Source organism: Phocoena sinus, chromosome 4 (genome assembly GCF_008692025.1).
Source record: "Phocoena sinus isolate mPhoSin1 chromosome 4, mPhoSin1.pri, whole genome shotgun sequence".
In the NCBI taxonomy this organism is placed as follows: Eukaryota; Metazoa; Chordata; class Mammalia; order Artiodactyla; family Phocoenidae; genus Phocoena; species Phocoena sinus.
Window position 1 is genome coordinate 96,614,284 of NC_045766.1, and position 21,698 is coordinate 96,635,981.

The 21,698-nt window shown below is 36.4% G+C and overlaps 1 protein-coding gene across 4 annotated transcripts in view; it reads left to right on the plus strand.

Moving 5' to 3' along the window:
* The window catches only part of ABI3BP (ABI family member 3 binding protein), a 276,389-nt gene that overhangs the window by 134,737 nt on the left and 119,954 nt on the right, over positions 1–21,698 (plus strand). For all 4 annotated transcript variants that reach the window (XM_032631466.1, XM_032631463.1, XM_032631465.1 and 1 more), the window contains exons 12-18: positions 1,755–1,829; positions 12,878–12,943; positions 14,099–14,173; positions 14,730–14,804; positions 15,781–15,855; positions 16,979–17,050; positions 17,833–17,907. In XM_032631466.1, the coding sequence (XP_032487357.1) occupies positions 1,755–1,829; positions 12,878–12,943; positions 14,099–14,173; positions 14,730–14,804; positions 15,781–15,855; positions 16,979–17,050; positions 17,833–17,907 (513 nt within the window). The remainder of the gene's footprint in view (positions 1–1,754; positions 1,830–12,877; positions 12,944–14,098; positions 14,174–14,729; positions 14,805–15,780; positions 15,856–16,978; positions 17,051–17,832; positions 17,908–21,698) is intronic.

Below are 21,698 nucleotides of genomic sequence, written 5' to 3' on the forward strand. Positions count from 1 at the left end.
TCTCCAAAAAAAAAAAAAAAAAAGGAGCAGCATGTACGTATTTTGTTCTGTACTTGTGATGTTGATCTTCCATGCCACACCATGGCCATTTGAACGTATACCTTCAAATTATAACTATGTAAAACTTTTTCCAGGGAAAGACAGCTATTTCCATGAAAGGCATCAGCTGCGCAATGTACCCTCTGCTATGAGCATGCCTCACATGACATGGTTAAGCCACAATGTCAAATCCCAACTCAGGGAGTTTCTAACTGAATTCTTCTTTATTGCAGTTCTTAGGGGAAGGATCCCCGAAACACCGCAAACTATTTTAATATCTAGGTTTGAATTGCCACTGAGCATTCTAGGTAAAAATTATTAAACACTGCAGCTTATTATTACCTTGGAAATATTATGCATACTTGAAAGAAGTCCTTAGGCTAATTCATTCAAATTTATCTCCTCACAGAAAAGAAGGGACACATGGCTTATAGAACAGTAAACTCTCTAATACCAAACCCTTAAATGCTATAAATTCTTTATTTTATAATCTAGGATCCTAAAGAGTCTTTCTCTATGACAAATCCTTTGGTAATTTTTCTTGGGGGTAGTCATATTTTGATATTATATTTGATTCTTTTAATTCAACATTATTGTGTCACTGAATAAATTTTTTTCTATGTTTTTCCTAAATATCTTTTTACTCAACTGTTTCTCTTGAAAGAGAAGATATATTTATGGTATTTCTGCAGACTGCTTCTTAGAATCCTTAGAATTTACGTGCAATATTAAAAAAGTTGTTGGGGGAGCTTAAATATAAAGTCACATAGTTACTGAAATTCTATTTTTAAAAACTATTAGACAGACATTTTCTAGTTCATATGTGTTTGGTGCTTGACTTGAGTTTAAACTTAATATATCTGAGAATACACATACGCATAGCTGAAGAAATTAGGACACTAGTTTAATAAGGGTGAAAAAAAGAACCCAAACTCCTCAAATGCAGTGGCTTGATTATACAAAATAGAAAAAGAAGCTGTCTTATATTATCCATCATTGAAACACAGGAGTAAGAAATATATACTAGTAAACAGTCCCTTACCTCACCTGAGTAATTTGCATTTGTGTTTGTTTTTTGTTTTTGAAGCTTGAGATTTTAAAAACCTTTTCTCTTACACTTCAAGCCATAACATTTCTTGTGTGTTTCATTGCAGCTCCGAAAAGGCTTCCAGAATTTCCTCAGGCAAAAACACCCTTCCCTTTTGAGAAACCTGGGGGCACCTTGGGTAATAACAGCACCTTAAATCTGGTGTTACCACGTGGGTGGTGATTGCTTAATTCTGTAGGACACGTTTACTGGATCTTATCTATGCAAACCTCAATGAACTGCTGAATTCAGTCAACTCAGCCAAACAAGTGGTTGATTGGTTTAAAAAAAAAAAAAAGCCAAAAACAACTATTTCTCTGATTGGATTTTCTACAAATTCAGTAACAATTATCAATCTATTCCATACATAGCCCATTTAGTTAGTTTTCCGTCCTCAAAAAGGTGAGCGTATGACACCAAACTCTAGTCTCCTTCTAGTCTCTACTCAAATGCTCTCTGAATGGGTGTATATTGATTTCTTCTTCCTATGTGGTAATGTTTAATTGGATCAGTATGTGTTTTTTTATTTCAGGCTACTGGTAGCCACTTAACCACACCAGCAACCTATTTCTGTCTCTTTATCCTCTCAAAAAAATTCTCAGTGAATTCCATTTCTTTTTTGCTGTAGCTTCAAGTCAAAAGCCATGGATTGTGCCTACAAGTAAAATATCTGAAGATTCCAAAATTCTGCTGCCTCAAACTGGTAATTGCATTCTTTTTTTAAAAAAATAGATTGGAGCAACAGTATGGAATAACTTCTCGTTTTTATTTTTATAGGTTGTTTAGTTGATTATCCATATACTTTGTAGTAAATGGTAAAGTTATAATCCATTCTTGATGCTTAGATGAATTTCATTTTTTTCAATACTAAAGCAAAATGCTTTTGCATTTGTTTTAAAGATCTGTGTCTTAATGTCTGGATATACAGTTAGAAGTCTGGCTAGAAGATGAACTGTGAATTGGCTCATTGAATTTCTAGAGATCTCTTTAGTGACATGAGAGCAGTAACAAAAATAAGAATCCCATCGTGATCTGATTTAAGAGTATGAATTTAATATTTCCCTTGCAGTTAGATATTTGCCTCTTTTTCAGTAAAATATCTAATGAACATTTGAGAGTTTACTTTGTGCAAGATATTATTGCTGAAATAATAAAATATGTAAACGTAAAATATGTCCTAAAATATGTAAACATAGTGTGATATAGAGGAAAGACCACAGGTCTTGGCACTAATACTGGACCTTGGTTCCAGTTCTGGCTTTACTACCAACCACATATTTTAGCTATTTTTCTCTACTTTCCTGGATCCTGGTTTGCTCTTTTGTAAACTATAGCAATTGGCTTTTTCTCCTGAGAATTCTTGTGTTCCAACACTAAAATTGATTGAGTGAAATAGCTTCCTTTTTAAAAAATAGATTTTTCTCAAAGAGTTTTTGCATTTACATCTTTTCTTTGATGTCTAGTGGTCAACTAAAGAAAATATTCAGCATGTGAGAATTATAAGAAAACCTCACAAACCATTTTGTGTGATTACTTCTATGATTTTTGTTTTACTTATTTGTATTTTAATTTTGTGAACCTTCTAGTGGTGATTTTTTTGAGTACATATAGTTAGTATATAATGTAGTTAGAAGTTCATGTAATGATGTTAAACACACCCCCATTCGGTGGTATCCTCCAGAAAGGAGTCCAGCACAGGATTGGTTTGAGAAAGGATGAGAATGAGCCTACAGACACATAGATCTTAGTCAAATGATCCTTTCTCTGGTGAGTGTAATTGATTCAGATCTTAGCAAAAGATACAAGGATGGCATCAAATGAAGTAAGCATGTCTGTTACGGTCCTCCCTAGTTTACTCACGTGGGAAAACACTTATAAGTTGGTTATAGTTGTCAGCCAATACAGAGAAGCCTTAAATTAGGTCTTTCTAAGCCTTGATTCCCCATGTCACTGACCCTGAAATTCTAGTGCCATTACTCAATGTGGGTGCAAGAACACCTTCAGAATTCAGGTCACCTGAGTCTAAAATCCAGGCTCTGGGTGGACTTTCATACTGAGCCTCTAGTTCTGTTAACACAGAGGCGCAGCTGCACTGCAGACTGTGGAACAATGCTAGTCTGTGGGCGTGTGTGATGGTTTATCTGCTGCACTGTGGCCCAGCTGGCCTGACCCCCACGTCCTTTACAAGTATCACATCTTCCAAACCAAAGACTGTTGGGGCCCACTGAGTTAGTAGAACACTTAGGTCCCTTTTATCTCTCAACTTCTGGGCTGTAAACACAGGGCATATAAGGTCTTCCTGGTTTCTCTTGAGCAGCCTCTAGATTTTTGGTGTTTATGATTATTTAAGAGCAAACTGACCAAAACCTCCAGGAAACCACTTATGAAATTTCAATGCCTAGGATATGAATTATATATAAGCCTGAATTGAAGCAAGCTTTGGGGGGTAGGGAAAATATGTTTGCAGGTGAATGTTGTAGAGTTACAAAGAGACAAAGATAGATGAGACTGGAAATCCCAGTAAAAGATAGGTTCCTTTTGCCTTAATTACAGAAAAGGAATATTCCGGTTTTGCCCGGTGGAGTATGAATAGTTGCTAATGCCGCAGGAAGCAGTTTCATTATTCAGCTGCTTCCCTCCTGCTAGGGCCACCTTAGGCTGCCAGAGAACTTCCAAACACTGTCGACTGCCAGCCGTCTCTAGATGAAGTGTGTGGGCCTGTCATGGGCTGTAACAGTTCAGTAGGTATGATTGCAGGCATATGCATAAGCCACAGAAACTTCGTAGCCTGCCCTTACAACATTGAATTGTTATGACTGGGCTACTTGGTATGATGTTTGGAGAGAGAGCATTGGCATCACCAGGGAGCTTGTTAGAAAGGCAGAATCCTGGGCTCTACTTCAAATCTGTTGAATCAGGATCTGCTTTTTAACAAGATCTCCAGGTGATTTGTATGAGCATTAAAGTTTAAGAAGCACTGCCTTATCACTGTGGTCTGTAATACTTCACATGGTACAGATACGAAGCATCGAATGTGGTCAGTTATAGGACAGGAGGCCTGAAATCAATGTAAAATTGGTTTCTTAAAGTAGGTGATTAAGTATTTCTTGTTTCTGCTAATATTTTTAACACTCCCATCTACCTCTTGTATAAATGTTCTGTGGCATTTTCCTAACGTGTTAAATTTCAAATTAAAATTTATCAAATGTGTTTCTTGTGATTTAAGGAGTTGGTATATTCACACAACCCTTTTATTCATTTCAGCCTTTGGTTCTCAATTGATTTTGTGTGAATTTACACAAGCACTAAGTTTCTATTTCCTATTTAGTTTCAACATATATGATTATTGTATTTTCCAGTTACTCACATGGCTTCCTAACGCAATTATTTGAGAATTAAGGAGAGAGAGAGGCAGAGATAGTACTTGAATGCCAGTCCATAAAATCATTTGTCTCGTTTTCAGTTGTTACATCTTTTGAAGAAATGATAGATTTCAGCTGGTATTAATGACATTATTAAAGCGAAATGAACATATTTTGTTTTCTCTGTTGGCATGCAATGCATCTATATTTACTATGTCAATTACCTTCAGCCAAAGACCACCAGGAACACACCTGTATTTGAACAAAGTTAGGTTTATTTACTTTTTGTAACAATGGAGAATGCAGACCATGAGGAACTGTGGATCTGTTAGTAAGAGGATGTTATGGGATTTAGTCTTGTGTTAGGTGATCCTGGGGAGTGTTTAAGGAAGCGAAGCTTTGCTCTGAATTAGATGCTGTCTGAAAATAGGAATAATTTGTGACAGAATATCTTAAGAATTCTTAACTAGAAGGCAAGAAAAGAGGAGTGAGACTAAAGCTGTGACTGGTAAAGATATTGGCCAGAATATGAGGACAGTCATTTTTGTGTTCATGCGTTTGTGTCCCACACAGTTACAGAATGGTCTTGTTTTTGTCTTGGTCCATCTTTGTCACCAAGTGAACTTGTCTGATGTTGATGTTCTTTTCAATTGTCGATGTTCCGTAGGTGAACACAGCAGCCTAGCTGCGAGTGCCTGACCAGCACCTGGATGCCAGGGGCTGCTTGTTTCTTTATCAACCATTAAATGTGGTTTATCGGTACCTTTTGTAAAACTCATTTTCCTTCAACGTTTACTGGATTTGTTTTCCACATTTACTTCATACTCTGTATCAAATAATCAGAATGCATGCTCTTAAAAAGATTTCTGTATTACTTTTGTCAATAAAAAGTTATGTGGAAATTCTAACTTGCATGTCGAATATTGAAATCATTTCAGTAGTTGATGGCAAGAGTGGGACAGGGTATTTGGAATTTGGAGTGTCCTAGGAAATCTGAGAAGTGCAGTCATCAAACATATTCTTCCCTACTTTTAGTCTATTGGCCCCAATCCTTCATTAGGGCTGCATTTTGTGATCTCATTATTTGGAATTGTACTTTGTTTAAACCTTCTCTAAAGTATGTTCAAGTGGGATTGACTGATTTTGCTTTCCTTAGCAAATCCACCTTTTCTTAAAGGACAGAAAGGAAATTATAAAAATATGCTCTTTAACTATATGCCAGAATGTAAATTTATTTATAAATTCTAAATTGAAAGAAAGTTGGCCATATTTTAGAAATACTTAAGTGCTTATAACAGTCATTCAGAAAAGTCCATCTTTCTGATGATGCAATAGAATTGGTCTTATGTTCTACTGGAAGGTAGCCAGTAGAACATGGTTGGAGAAGAAGGATAGAAATCAATGTTCTGTTTCTGGCTTCCTAATGCTATCAGTGTTAAGCATCCTTAATTTACTTGGTCATCCCCTTAAAAGACCATCATTTAGTACCAGGAGGGATTTGAACCTTAATCAAATAAAAAAAAATGGTTTCTTCATATAACCCAAGATGATCCAGTGTGCTTATTTGCATCCTTAGAAAACTCTCCAGCCTGTTCTTCCCCTAGCATGCCCAGACAAACTGACTTTTCCCTCTAATTGTACAGTAACTTATTACTAAGATGACAGTTCCTTCTGGCATAATTATTTCCCCTTGAGCAATAAACAATTATCCTTAGAGACTTCCCTTGACAGAACTGAGGATGGTCTGCCTCAGTCTTTTCATTAGAATCCACATTGGGAGCTCCCTTTAGGAGTTCATTACTAATTATTTTCAGTGTTTCATTCTTTCAGTACTTTGTAGAACTTTAGTAAATTGCTATATGCACTTAAGCTCTATAAATTATTGAAAGCCTTGAAAGCTGAAGTGATCAGCATGCCTGAGGAGTGGTATACTGGTTGGAAAGTTTCGGCCACAAGTGGTTTGATCACAGTGGTTGAAAAGAGGTTGAACTCTACATTTGGACCTTATTGTCTTCCTATGAGGTGTTGATTAGCATAGATCTGGCCCACCAGACTGAATTAAGCCCTAGAGAGGAGAAAAAATAGGAGTAAATGGTGGTGTTGATGCTTTGAGATCAGGAAAATAGAATTTAAGTATAGCAGATGGTTTACAGATTTACAGTGGCCTCTTAGAGATTTATAGCTGCAGCCTTTGGTTTTGCTTCATGAGCATTTTCTTGCAGGCAATATATTCACAAATTTCAAGGCCAACCGGAAAGGTATTTTATTTTTCCATGATATGAAGAGAGCTTTATGTACTTATTTAAATGGTACTGAGAACTCTGTGTGTGGTGTTTATAGCTGCTTTTCTCATCCAGCTACTTATTGATGGTCCTGTTGTATTTTTCCCTTGTGTCTTTATATGTGTGTTTAGGATTCTATTTCCATGGCAGGGTATGGCCACGCAAGCATATGGCAGGTCATTGTGTAGTAGAGGGAGAGATTTGTGTGCACATATATGTGTGTTATAAAATAATTAAAGGATCTGTTCATTTATTCTCATCTATCCTTACTAAGAGCATAAACTACCCAACTGTCAAACTCATTGTTATTTGTTCATTGTAATGGAAATCTTGCCGGTTAATTCCATTGAGTCTTCCCATGTACAAGGCTCTGGGGTAAACCTTGAAGTCCATAAAGAGCATGACAGGCACAGTTTCTATCCTAATGAGGTCACGAGGTCTTTCATCTAAGAATTGATGTTTAAAAAGGAGTCTTTATACATATGCAGTCGAATATTATTCACCGTAAAAAAAAACAAGATGGAATAATGCCATTTGTAGAGACATAGATGAACCTAGAGATTATCATACTAAGTGAAGTAAGTCAGACAGGGAAAGACAAGTATCATATGATACTACTTACATATGGACTCTAAAAAATGATACAAATGAACTTATTTACAAAACAGAAACGGACTCACAGACATAGAAAACAAACTTATGGTTAACAAAGGGGAAAGGGAGTGAGGAGGGATAAATTAGGAGTTTGGGATTAGCAGATACAAACTACTATATATAAAAGAGTTAGGGGCTTCCCTGGTGGCGCAGTGGTTGACAGTCCGCCTGCCGATGCAGGGGACACGGGTTCGTGCCGTTGTCCGGGAAGATCCCACATGCCGTGGAGTGGCTGGGCCTGTGAGCCATGGCCACTGAGCCTGTGCATCCGGAGCCTGTGCTCCGCAACAGGAGAGGCCATAACAGTGAGAGACCCGCGTACAGCAAAAAAAAAAAAAAAAGAGTTAAACAACAAGGTCCTACTGTATAGCACAAGGAGCTATATTCAATATCTTGTAATAAACTATAAGGAAGGGTGGGAGGGAGATGCAAGAGAGAGGAGATGTGGGAATATATGTATATGTATAGCTGATTCAATTTGTTATAAAGCAGAAACTAACACACCATTGTAAAGAAATTATACTCCAATAAATATGTTTAAAAAAAAACTATAAGGGAAAACAATCTGAAAAAATACATATATATATATATGTATATATATATATGAATTACTTTGCTGTACACCAGAAGCTAGCACATTTTAAATCAACTATACTTCAATTAAAAAAATAATAAATTTAGAAACAGTCCAACCAAAAAGTCTTTCACATCGTTATTAATATTCATGGAATTTGAATAAGATAAATTGATGAATTCTTGATCATTGTAAAGGCCTTGTCTGTGTGCCATCATATGTTTCCAGAGCAATATCAAAGTATTTTTATTATGGAACTTGCATCTAATCAGGTTTTTAGATTTTTTTTTTTTTTTTGCGGTACGCGGGCCTCTCACTGCTGTGGCCTCTCCCGTCATGGAGCACAAGCTCCGGATGCGCAGGCTCAGCGGCCATGGCTCACGGGCCCAGCCTGTCCGCGGCATGTGGGATCTTCCCGGACTGCGGCACGAACCCGTGTCCCCTGCATCGGCAGGCGGACTCTCAACCACTGCGCCACCAGGGAAGCCCCTAATCAGGTTTTTAAAAGTAAACATAAAATGTACAGCCAACAAAACATAATTTAGCAATGTAGTTTTGGGAAGTTATAAGCAAATGAGAAAATTGTAATGTGGCTTATTTCATATTATTTTTTTCTCTGAAAAATATAAAAATAAAATTTAGTTATCATGATTATAAGCCATTACTGTTTTTTGAAAGAAACTAAAATTGCTTTTTATAGCCTTTGAATTGAACTGCCTATTTTACTAGCATTAGACTTCTACAAATTTTGGTCCCATTTATATTCTGTGAATGCAAGATTAGAAAGAGTGCTTAATGACAAATGGCTGGAGAATGTCACCCACTAAAGTAAGTATGGGTGACAGAAAATGTTTGCCTCTAAACAATAATGCATGATGGCATGTAGAGTCTAAAAAATAGAAGGGTTTACCCCTCTTAGCTATTAATTTTATAGCTGGAGAAGCCCTTTAAAAACCAGGGATACCTAAGCATTTCCTATGTTTCATTCTGGTATAGAAAGAAGTATATTTACAAGAGTTTTGTGGGGGTTTTTGTTTTTTTGTTTGTTTGGGTTTTTCTTAAATTTTATTTATTTTTTTATACAGCAGGTTCTTATTAGTTATCCATTTTATACATATTGGTGTATATATGTCAATCCCAATCTCCCAATTCATCACACCACCACACCTCCCCCCACCAGTTTCTCCCCTTGGTGTCCATACATTTGTCCTCTACATCTGTGTCTCAATTTCTGCCCTGCAAACTGGTTCATCTGTACCATTTTTCTAGGTTCCACATATATACGTTAATATACGATATTTGTTTTTCTCTTTCCAACTTGCTTCACTCTGTATGACAGTCTCTAGATCCATCCATGTCTCTACAAATGACCCAATTTCATTCCTTTTTATGGCTGAGTAATATTCCATTGTATATATATACCACAACTTCTTTATCCATTCATCTGTCGATGGGCATTTAGGTTGCTTCCATGTCCTTGCTATTGTAAATAGAGCTGCAATGAACATTGGAGTGCATGTGTCTTTTTGAATTATGGTTTTCTCTGGGTATAAGCCCAGTAGTGGGATTGCTGGGTCATATGGTAATTCTGTTTTTAGTGTTTTAAGGAACCTCCATACTGTTCTCCATAGTGGCTGTATCAATTTACATTCCCACCAACAGTGCAAGAGGGTTCCCTTTTCTCCACACCCTCTCCAGCATTTGTTGTTTGTAGATTTTCTGATGAAGCCCATTCTAACTGGTGTGAGGTGATACCTCATTGTAGTTTTGATTTGCATTTCTCTAGCAATTAGTGACATTGAGCAGCTTTTCATGTGCTTCTTGGCCATCTGTATGTCCTCTTTGGAGAAATGTCTTCTGCCCATTTTTGGATTGGGTTATTTGTTTTTTTAACATTGAGCTGCATGAGCTGTTTATATATTTTGGAGATTAATCCTTTGTCAGTTGCTTCATTTGCAAATATTTTCTCCCATTCTGAGGGCTGTCTTCTTGTCTTGTTTGTAGTCCCCTTTGCTGTGCAAAAGCTTTTAAGTTTCATTAGGTCCCATTTGTTTATTTTTGTTTTTATTTCCCTTACTCTAGGAGGTGGATCAAAAAAGATCTTGCTGTGATTTATGTCAAAGAGTGTTCTTCCTATGTTTTCCTCTAAGAGTTTTATAGTGTCCGGTCTTTCATTTAGGCCTCTAATCCATTTTGAGTTTATTTTTGTGTATGGTGTTAAGGAGTGTTCTAATTTCATTCTTTTACATGTAGCTGTCCAGTTCTCCCAGCACCACTTATTGAAGAGACTGTCTTTTCTCCATTGTATATCCTTGCCTCCTTTGTCATAGATTAGTTGACCATAGGTGCATGGGTTTATCTCTGGGCTTTCTATCTTGTTCCATTGATCTATATTTCTGTTTTTGTGTCAGTACCATACTGTCTTGATTACTATAGCTTTGTAGTATAGTCTGAAGTTTGGGAGCCTGATTCCTTCAGCTCTGTTTTTTTCCGTCAAGACTGCTTTGGCTATTCAGGGTCTTTTATGTTTCCATACAGATTGTGAATTTTTTTGTTCTAATTCTGTGAAAAATGCCATTGGTAGTTTGATAGGGATTACATTGAATCTGTAGATTGCTTTGGGTAGTATAGTCATTTTCACAATATTGATTCTTCCAATCTAAGAACATGGTATATCTTTCCATCTGTTTGTATCAAGAGTTTTGTAAAGAAGTCAAGAGTGGTTGATTTTTGGAGAACTCCAGTTTCTACCCTGTCCTATCCTCTGACACCCATTACTTCAGAGTCAAAAACTCTTGTTTAACCCATGAAATGAGGTAGTAGTGTGCTTCTCAGAGCTGCCCAAACAACATAAAACTTCCAGCGAGTGGTGTTTGTGTGTTTTTAGCACTCAGCTCTCAGAAACTCCAGAAATAAAAATATCAGGGACCAAACATGCTGGCAAACATGTGATTTTAATCTTAATTATATTTGAGAAAATGTTTGGAAGTAAGAGGTCCCTGACAGTTGGGAACTTTCAGACGTGAGTCACAATTGCCAGAGGATGATGGAAGGAGGGCTTCTTTCTCCAGGACAGTGTCTTCTGGGAATAACTTGAGGGAAGATGGAGGCCTGGCTTGGAACCTCCAGGATGGAAGGGCCTTGTTAATATGGAAAAGAAGTAGAAAGAGGGTGAATAAATATCATCTCTTGGAATAGAGTACAAGAATATAAGAAAGGTGGTCCAGTGTCACTAGATGGAAGGGAAATGTGGGAGTTAGGATAACATAAAGACAGTATGGTGTTTTTCAAAAGCAACAGTATAAAATATAAATAAGTCAGCTATTAATTCACAAGTTCTTACCTAGTACAAGGGGTTTAAATACAAGTTGGTAACGTTTTCCTGATTTGTCTAGTAGTTAGAGCGAGCTGACTTTGCTGGATCCATGATTTGAAATTGGCTTCAAGTGAACCTAAGATCGGCAGCTGCCAACATTTTTGTCCTTTAGAAGATGAGTCATTCTTATCTGACCCTTTAAAACTGTAGCTAGACTAAAGAAAACTTTACATTGCAAGGTAATAAAGTTACTCTTGGGATATCTGCATATTTTAACTCATAATCTTTCTTTTTTTCGAAGAATTTTGCAAAGCAGTAGATTCACCTTCACAAACTGAAATATATTTCCTGCCTCTTTTGTATGCAGTGCAATATAATTACCCTCTCTGCATATCAGACTGCTGCATGCTCTGATCGTAGCTTCCCTACAGCTTCAACTAGCAATGGTTCAGTATCATTACATTGTCACTAAATTACAAGTAGCCCCAATGTGTAAATTTTCCCATGAGCTCCTGCCTTTATAGTTTATTTCTGTACAGCCGTTTTCAATGGGCAAGGAAAGTGACACCTGCCTCCTGACAGTTCATGCTTCCTCTATACCTCTCATTACCATGGTGACGGCTCTTTGTACGGAAATGGGAACTTTCTAATTTTGATGCTGTTTTTGCTTGCAAATTCAACTCTTAAGTGAACGTGAAAATTATCCCTACATTAAAATCAAGCTGTATTGTTAAGGTCACCCTACTTTTCTTTATGTAGAATATAAAACTTATCTTTAAACCCACCTAGATTATAGCTGGGCTTTTGGCTCCATGGAGGAATGTAGAAAGCTGCCTCTAGGTAAAATGGCAGGAAGGATGGGACAAGAGGAAGGTGCTGGTCTTAACTCTGCCATTCCTGGCCCTGCTAATGGAATGGGAAATATGTCGAATTTGACAGTCCCAGTGCGTGACCACTAGCAAATGTCCTCTCCCCAGTGGATCTCAATTTTATCATCTAGAAAATGGAGTTACTACCCCATTGTCTATAACATGGGGCTAATGTCTACCTCACCTATTTCTCAGGGATGTTAAGAGAGTTAAATAAGTTGATACATGAGAAAACGCTGTGCAAACTGTAAAGTACTATCCAGACATCATGATGGTAACTTTTACTAAGTACAAAGACTAAGCTGTAGTCTCTGTGCAAATTACCTCAGTGTGACTGCTGTTTCCTTCTTTGGAAATCTCAAATTGCCATCTGATTTCATTTATGTTTGTACTCTTTGAAGCTATTTGATTTACAGCTGGCACTACTTCCTTGTAAGTAGCACTATGCTCACATCACCCGAGGGGTCAGTGTCAGGGCTCACTGCATAAAAGCCTTTAGTTCAGGGCAAGAAGGACTAGAGGCAAGTCTTTTAGTGATTGCTTACACGTTGCTGACATGACCAGTAGCCCACAGCCAAAGCTCACTAACACCTACATGAAAATGTCCTCTTTCAGCCAGCATGAAAATATGTCATGAAATCTTTTAAAATTAAAATTAACATCTTCTTTTATGTTTTACCTTTTCTTTTAAAAGCCACTTATGATGTTTTCTCAAGCCCTACAACATCAGATGAGCCTGAAATATCAGAGCCCCACACAGGTACACCCAGCCTCTCAATTCTTTTTTTTGGATGCCAGGTATTCTGACAATACTGCACCTAGTTCTCCCTTTCATTTTTGCCGAATGAAAAAGTGCGCTCTCTAGAGCTCCACAGGAGAGACATGGCAATCTGTGTCAGGGAGATGAATTCTACCCACCTCTCCCACTGAATGATTATTTCTTCCCATCCATCAGTAAATAAACTCTGCCACATGTGGGAGATGCAGATAGATTAGGTTGCCACTGAGGCACAGTAAAATAATGGCCTATCTCTCCTGTGTTCAGAGTCAGTCTAAAAAGCTTTAGATTCTTAGTTTTCCCTGGTGTAGTGGTTCTCCAGTGGGGGTGATTTTGCTCCCTTCCCCCTGAGGAAACATTTGGCCATGGCTAGATATACTTTTGGTATCTGGGGACGGTATTACTGACATCTAGTTGGTAGAGGCCAGGGATGCTGCTAAACACCCTGCAATGCACAGGACAGCTCCCACACCAAAGAGTCATCCAGCCCTAAAAGGCAATAGTGCCAAGGTGAGAAATCCGTCTCTCGAGCAATCATGTCACTCATTTGTCTATAGAAGTTCAGTTGGGTCTAATGTTTGGCATTCACTTACTGATCTATCTACAGTGAGTTTAATTCAGTCCAATAGTTCCTTCTAGCAAGTATTAATTGAGCACTTACTAAACTAGGTACTGCAGGAGACTCAAAGTAAATAATACTGGTCTCTGCCACACAGAGACATATGTCTGGTATTTGTGTGTGTGTGTGTAGCCTTATCTTAGCTCTATTGGTGCCATGATAAATAAAGGCAAATAATTTTATATAGTAGCAGAAAATTTTAAGAAATGAAATAGAATGCTAAGAGTAGATTCAACTAGCAGTTTAAGAAACAGAGGGAAGGAACCAGAAAAACCAGTTGAAAGTTCAATATATGAAACATTGTTTTATCATGGTTTAACATTTGAAGTTTGCATGTTTTTAAAAATGAGGTCACCTTCAACTCCTAATGAATCACTAGTTTTAAAATGTTGGTCAGCAATCTCTCAAGTGTTCTTGATATTTTTCCCCATTTGAGGCATAATTTATTACTCTGGAATTTGTATTTTATTCCTGGGGCCTTCTATTGCTTTTAAAAATGTTGACATTTATTCCAACAGCAACAAGCGATCCATTTCTGGATTCTGTCCCATCTAAAACTTCTAGAACTCTTGAACAGCCAAGGGCAACACTGGGTAATGTTTTTAACAGAAAAATTGTGCTTTGTTTTCCATCGAAAGAAAATCCATGTAAATGCCTTTCTTCCAAATGACCATTTAATTCCATCACATCTAATCATTTATTTCTTTCCTGTTTCTGAATATAATATATATTTTTTCCTGTAATGCAGGCATCTTATGTTCCATTTTGGGCTCTCTCTCTCTTTTTTCTTTTTAAACCGTAATAGATGATATTTTTTCCATCCTTAAAGGAATGAAAAGCTTTGAAAACTGCATGGACATCTTCATCATCCATATCCTCTCATCTCGTGTGTTTGTGGCCTGTATCACCTCTCTTCCATGCATTGAGTCTGCCTCGAGTCAGCTACTGAACAATCTCATTCTGACCTTTTCTCCACTTTAAATTATCATTTCATCCACCAGCTTTCAAGACAACATTCATGCATTTTTCATCCTTAATCATGTCCTTGTAGCATGTGCTTTGTAACACCATCTAAAAGCATGCTGAAACTCTTAAAATACCTCATTTTAACTGGAATTATTTGGTGGGATGGGGTGTTTGTGTTTTCAGCTCCGAGTGAAACACCATTCGTTCCTCAAAAACTGGAAATCTTTACCAGTCCTGAAATGCAACCTACAACACCTGGTAACTAATGACATTCGTATAGTTGTGTACTTTGAAAGAATGGATAAAGTGACAAAAAGAATCAGTCATGTGTTGGCCTTTTCAGAATATTTTCAGTAGTAAACATTTCCCTTCATTCTCTACCATGAAATTCTTCAAAGAACTGGGTTGTCTGTCCTACTTAGCCTTGTGATAATCCTCGAAGAATTTTCATAATCTTGGTGTCTGTATTTTTTTAATTGAGGTAAAATTAATATATAACATTATATTAGTTGCAGGTGTATGACATTAAAATTCAGTCTTTGCATACGTTATTTTGAAGTATTATTCCCTTTCTTCTTGTTATTCCCTATACTTCTTTCAAATTTGCCACTGGAAAATAACAGCAAAATTATAGATAATAATTATTTTAAAATACATTCCCTTCAATTAGCATATTTAGATACCACTTGGTCAGACTGTTTTTCTCCAAGTAGCCTAAGTATAAAGAGCACCAAGTAGGCTCTGCAGTCCTGGATATGATAAGGAAAGATGAATAAAAGAGTAAAACAACATATATTCTATAATAGAAAATTATTGGAATAATGAAGTTCGTTAACTCCTGGTGAGGTTAGTAGTGAGATATAGAATTAAAGAAGTTCTGAACCTTCCATTCTCTACATCTCAAATATTTGTGCTTCTCCCGTGCTGTTCAGTAGTAAATCACCTTTTGAGTTCTTAACTGTACCTTGTGTTCTTAAATCCCACAAGGGTCCTCCCTTTCCAGTACAGTTAAGTGAACGATGTACCTTCAATTCTCATATAGAATTTAATTTCTTTTGACTCAATCAACACTTATTGAGCACCTACTGTATATAAAACACAGTGCTGGGCATTCTAGGGATACAAAGAAATAAAAAGCAGTTCTTGCCCTCAGGAAGTTTACAAGTTTACAGTTACAACCTGATTGGCCCCTGGGAAATACCATTTATCACAGCTATATTAAATCTTCTTTCAGCTCCCCTGCAAACTACATCTGTCCCTTCTACACCTAAACGACGCTTCAGGCCCAAAACACCAAGAACTAAACCTGGTAAATAACTGTCTCTTTAACCTTTCAGGATATTTAATTCCAAATAGATAATGTCCATCTACTTATAAAAAGAAACGATTCTATAGATTAAACATTCTCTGTAAAATTTGGAATTGACTGAAGATGAATAATTAATGCAAAATAACAAGGATCAAACATTTTCAATAAGATCTTATTGAAAATTATGTGAATGATGTTCTTTCTTTCTGGGAAATACTCTTCTTTAATCAAAGTAATACGTAAAGATTTTTTTTTTAAGTACTACAAGGCTTAGATTGAACAAGAGGAGTCCACTGCCCTACCCTATTCTACCCTTGAGACCCATTCTCCAATTCTTTAGCATGTTTCTTTTGTATTTACCTCCACATTTCTAAGCAATATGCTGCTGTTTCTTGTTAGATCAATTTTAGTGAATGATGTTCTTGCATGCAAATTTTGGTATAAACATAGAAACAAGTCCTACTGTCACAGTGATATATACTGTAATTTATTTTCCTGGCATGCATCTGAGTTTAAGTGTTATTAGGCAGACAGTTCCTGTTTTCGTTGCCTACTACTATGTTTTCAGTTTTGCACTAGGGCGATGGCTGAGATGCAGAGGACATGACTCTGGCTTTCCAATTGCTTGTATTTTTTTTTTTTTAAGATTATATCATGAACAATGAGAGCAATGTAAGATTATACAACCTGCTTGTGAAACTGTAATACTGTGTGGAAGCTCAGAAAAAGAAAGTACGAGTTGAGGATGTAAGCCTCAGAATATGTGTAGGGTTTAGAGGAAAAGGAGAGGGGAACAACATATATTATGGCACAGAGTTTGAGGTAAAGGTAGTTTAGCAACCTGGATGTGACACTCTTCATTGTCAAAGAGTACACTCAGAATCATGCTCGACAAACCAGACTTTGATTATTCCATTGCTTATTACAATTTTTTTATAACTATACTATTATGACTAAATTTTAAAATTCTTGCCCCAAACTTTTACTCACTGCATACTTTGTAAACACTGACTAAATATTACAGGATTTTAAAAAGGTCATTCAGTTCCTCTTTGGAGGATTGTTTTTTTTTTATTGTCTCTAGAATATTTTAATATATTTTGTTTTTCCTTTCCACCACCAGAAAGAACCACAAGTCCTGGAACAATTACATCTAAAATTTCTAAAAGCCCTGAACCTACACGGACAACACTGGGTAACAATATGTCCTTAGTAAATATGTTACTTCATTTCACCACGGAAAGTCCAGTATGCCAGCTTTTATGTAACATCTCAATCACTGTTCTAACTGGATCATTTCAGCAGTACTAAATTATCTCATAGTGCACATCAACTCCATGACTTTCATGGTTTTGGATAGCTGGCCGTGTGGTGGTTGATGTGAACTCAGCATTTAGACATCATCCTGTACCTTGGAGAGCCGTTAAATCACTGATGATTTGTCATCTTCTATGCAACCATTGTTTTTAAAGCTGCGTCTTATACACAGTTCTCCATTTTTTTAAGTAAAGCCCTCAAGTTCAACTTCATTTGGCAAAACAGCTTTCTGTTATGGTGTTAGTAAAAATCTCTTTATGCTGTAGATCATAACATTATACCTATCAGAAAATATTAATTTTAAAACATTTCTCTTTTCTGATGCTTAAAGATTTAGATGTGGCTGAGAAATGTGAAATAAGGTGCAAAATCATTACACTGATTTTTGTTTTCTAATCATGGGTTAAAATCGCTGTCTTTGGGTAGTTGTGGTGACTAGTGACAATGCTATTTCTCTTGAAATGCTTTTTCAAAAAGATGAAAATTTATTACTGTATTTTCATTAAATGGTGCTCTGTGAAGTATTATTTTAATGGAATCCAAAATCATCCAAGATGACGGGTTTATAGCACTTGAGGTATAGGTTTTCCTTTTGCGGTTTTAGACACTGAAATGACTAATTATTGATTTGTTGATTATTTTGTTTCTTTATTTTTCCAGCTCCCAGTAAAACACAGTTTATTTCTTTGAAACCTAAAATCTCTCTCAGTCCAGAAGTGACACACACCAAACCTGGTAATTACCCTGAGCTTTATTTTGATATTCCAAAAGTAGGGTTGAAAAGTTATTTTATGCCACTCTTTGGAGCAAGAACTTCTGATTTGCATCTTGGTATTTGATATAACTTTCCATGAAAAGAGTGAAAGTGCGATGAAATGATGTCGTTTATAGCCAACTCCTCTGATATTATCATAGCATCTCTCTGAGCTGTGTGGTGTTTCATTATGTTCATGACCATCACAGAGAAAGCACAGAAATAGAGTGGTGGGAAGGATTGAGGACTCCCTTGTCTAGGACTGTGAAATAGTTTCCAGTGCCAAAGTTGATTGGAATTCAGATCACACTAAACAGTAGCCTTTCAGCTGAGAAGTGGAGAAGTCTTTCCATCCCCTAAGAACTCTGCCTTGTTTGGGGCCTTCTCAGTTCTCGGGCTGCATGACTAGCAATGGTTGTATTTCCCTAATGTTCTATGGCTTCTTTCTAAATTGGGTCTGATTTCCGAACACTGACTTCTGTTTACTTCTCAGGAGACATTAATGATGTTTTGCTGAAGAAAAAAGGGGTTTTTTTTCTTCTTTTTTTGCAGGGAGGGGTTATTCTGTGTATGTAATTAAAAACAGAGACAATTCCCTGCACAAGGATTGCAGGACATGTTAAATGATCAAATTGTTTTTTCCATCTATCCAGAATCTCTACAACAGTCTGAAATGTTGATTTATGAGATTATATATGGGAAACTTCATCACAACTCATTATTTTCATCAAAACTTTAACCCCTTAGCTCTGGGAAGAATATATTTCTCACTGTAATATGGATTTTTCATTAATGTATATTTACAAGGTAGGATTATTAAAGCAAGAGGTTTTCTGCTTAAGTGGGCATGATTTGTTTTTTGCAAAGACATGGGTAAGGAAGAAAAGCGTAACTGCTCAGAAAGAGAATTCTCATGACTCCTTTTAAAGAGGCAGTGAGATTTCCAGGTGTTGTAGGTGTCAGAGGGAAAGAAATTATAGATTAGGCAAAGGGAGTATAGTTGATGCTGTGACCAGGGGTGAGGTCTCCAAGTCAGAGAAATGGAATGAAGTATTCTAACTCAGAGAGGTTATTAGGAGAAAGAAGCATAGCTAATAAAACTCAAGAGCCCTAGCAGTTTAAATCATAGAACTCTGACAGTCAGCTATCTGAGAGAAGGATTTCATGTACATTTATTTTAAAATTATGCCCAGAGGACTTTAGAATAAGGTAGTAACTCTTACATTTAAGCTGTATTTTGAATAGGGACCTATTACCAAGCAGCTCGAGAAATATTACTCTATGTTTGGGTCACCAACTTTTTATTTATTTATTTTTGAATTTTATTTTTTTATACAGCAGGTTCTTATTAGTTATCCATTTTATACATATTAGTGTATATATGTCAATCCCAATCTCCCAATTCATCCCACCAGCACCCCCTGCCATTTGGGGTCACCAACTTTAAGTAAATGTTTTTCCAATCTAATTATTTCTGTTGTTACAAGGTAACATTTGAAAACATCAAAAAATGTCTCCTAATGTTTATTACCATTTATTCATGATAAGCTATATTATTACTTTTAGTGGTTTCTGGGGGAATAAAATGTTTCTGAGAGGAAATTCATTAATACAGATCAAGGTGGGAGAGTGTGTTCTTATCACTGTAAGGTATTTGAGCAAAGAGATTTCTTAATTTGACATTTCCCTTTAAAATGGGGGAAATCATTTGGAAGCTAATGGGTTTATATTCCTTTGATTTCTACCTTCTAATCACCTAAGAATAGCCACTCTTCCCCTAACAGCAAGTATCACCACTTCAGAATCTGTGCCTAAACTTAAGCTAACTCATGTTGACTTTGAGTGGCCTGAGGCAACATAGGGTGATGACTGGTTCTCTATAAACCATTGCTTGGGTTTTAGCTTTTTAAAATGTATTTATTTTATGGCAACCACCACCATAGCTCTGCTAAATACTTCTTCTCCTGCCAAGGTTCAAGAGAGCAAATAAACCACCAAAAGCTTTGTGATTTGAGTCATTCATTGCCTTTCTCAGCCCTCTCCTCACAGTCTCCTGTTTTTCTGTTTCACTTTCCATACAGGCTGCTTTTCCTTTGGTTTTCCTTTGTGGTTAAGCTAACGAGTAAAAACCCACATTGGTTTTGGTTTGTTTTATAAGCAGAATCTAACACTTTCTTGAAAATCCCAGACATCTACCATGTCCCAACTTGTCTGCCTCATCCAATAAGAATTGTTTCCTTCATAGTTAATTATTAAGATTGTAATGACGTTCGGCTCTTCAAGCTTTTAACGATCTGAAAAAAAGGGAGAGACCTCCGATTACAGCTGTTTGTTGTATGCATTTCTCTGACACGGTGGACAGAATAGTAAATTGTACTCATTGCTAGCCACAAATCCATGAGAGGGTTTTAGTTTTCTTTGTTTTGTGCTGAGGTGAGTGGTATAGTTATTTGCATGCCACTCAGCTTTTTTTATGGAACATTTTTGCACCTTTATCGGTAATACCTTAAGGCTATGAAATAGAGGAAGTCTTATCAGAAGATGTATTTACTTTTAATAACACTGACTTTAATATTTTTATATTCAGGTGAATTGGAAGCTTAATTGATGGGGCTCCATACCTATTTGGCCTCAGTCTCAGGACCTAAAAAATGCTGATTTTTCTTTATAAAATTCAAAAGACAGCATTCTTTGATCTTTGTGAAAGCTAAAAGGTGCTACAAGTACCAAATCTTACTTTTTCACACTTTTAGAAGGCAACTTTGTAGAAATTAAAACCTGAATTACAACTCCAAAGTTTCAAGAGAATTTTTGTTTTTTGCTATTTTCAGATGTGAATGCTTTTTGATATTGTATTTAATTACTGATATCTACTATTTATTTTCCCTTTCTCCTGTAGACTCTGACATTTAGCCACGCCCCCTCCCCCTCCCACACACACATTTTTTTACTTTGCCTAGTGTACTTCTATCTCGTACATCACTGCAGCTCTGCCATTCATCTGTTATAATCTATTTCTGACAAGTTCTTGAGAAATCAGAATTCTTTTTTTTTGGCCACAGACATTCTAATGAATGATGCTACGTTTCAGTAACACCTTGTGCTATTATGCCTTGCGTTCAGAATAAATGAAAATTCTCTATCCTAATTATTTATTATTATATTTTCTTTTTTAGTTGCTAAAGAGTCACTACATGCTTCCCCCAAACCTTCCATATCCCCTAGTCCAGAAATATCAGAGATAACCCTGGTAAATGTAATATAAGGAATACATAAGTGCAAAATGATTTAAGTTCTGTTAAGCTGGTCAGTAGGTGCCATATTAATTGGTTTCTTTCTGTAAGAAAAAAAAAGTCAAAGAATATTCACTTTGTTTTATATTTCAACAACTGATTTCCTTTTTTATTTTCTTCTTGAAAGAAAAGAATTCTTTTTGTTCTACAGAATAGGAAACCTCTATTGGATGATCTTCTTTTAAAAAACCCAAATAGACTTTTTAACCAAACTATATTCAGCATGAGGTATAATTTATTTACTGCTAATCTGAATGGCATTGGAGAATTTATCTGTCAGAATATTTATATAATATTGTTATTCAATTTATTCGGCATTTGATGAAATCTGAGACTACTTTCTGACTTCTATTGATTTGATAATTTAAATGGAATAAATTTCATGTGTAAATCAATTTGTTCACCAGCAATAGATACTAGTAAATACGGGGAACACCGTATGAACACTTGTGGCCCCTTTTAGACTGTAAGTTCCATTC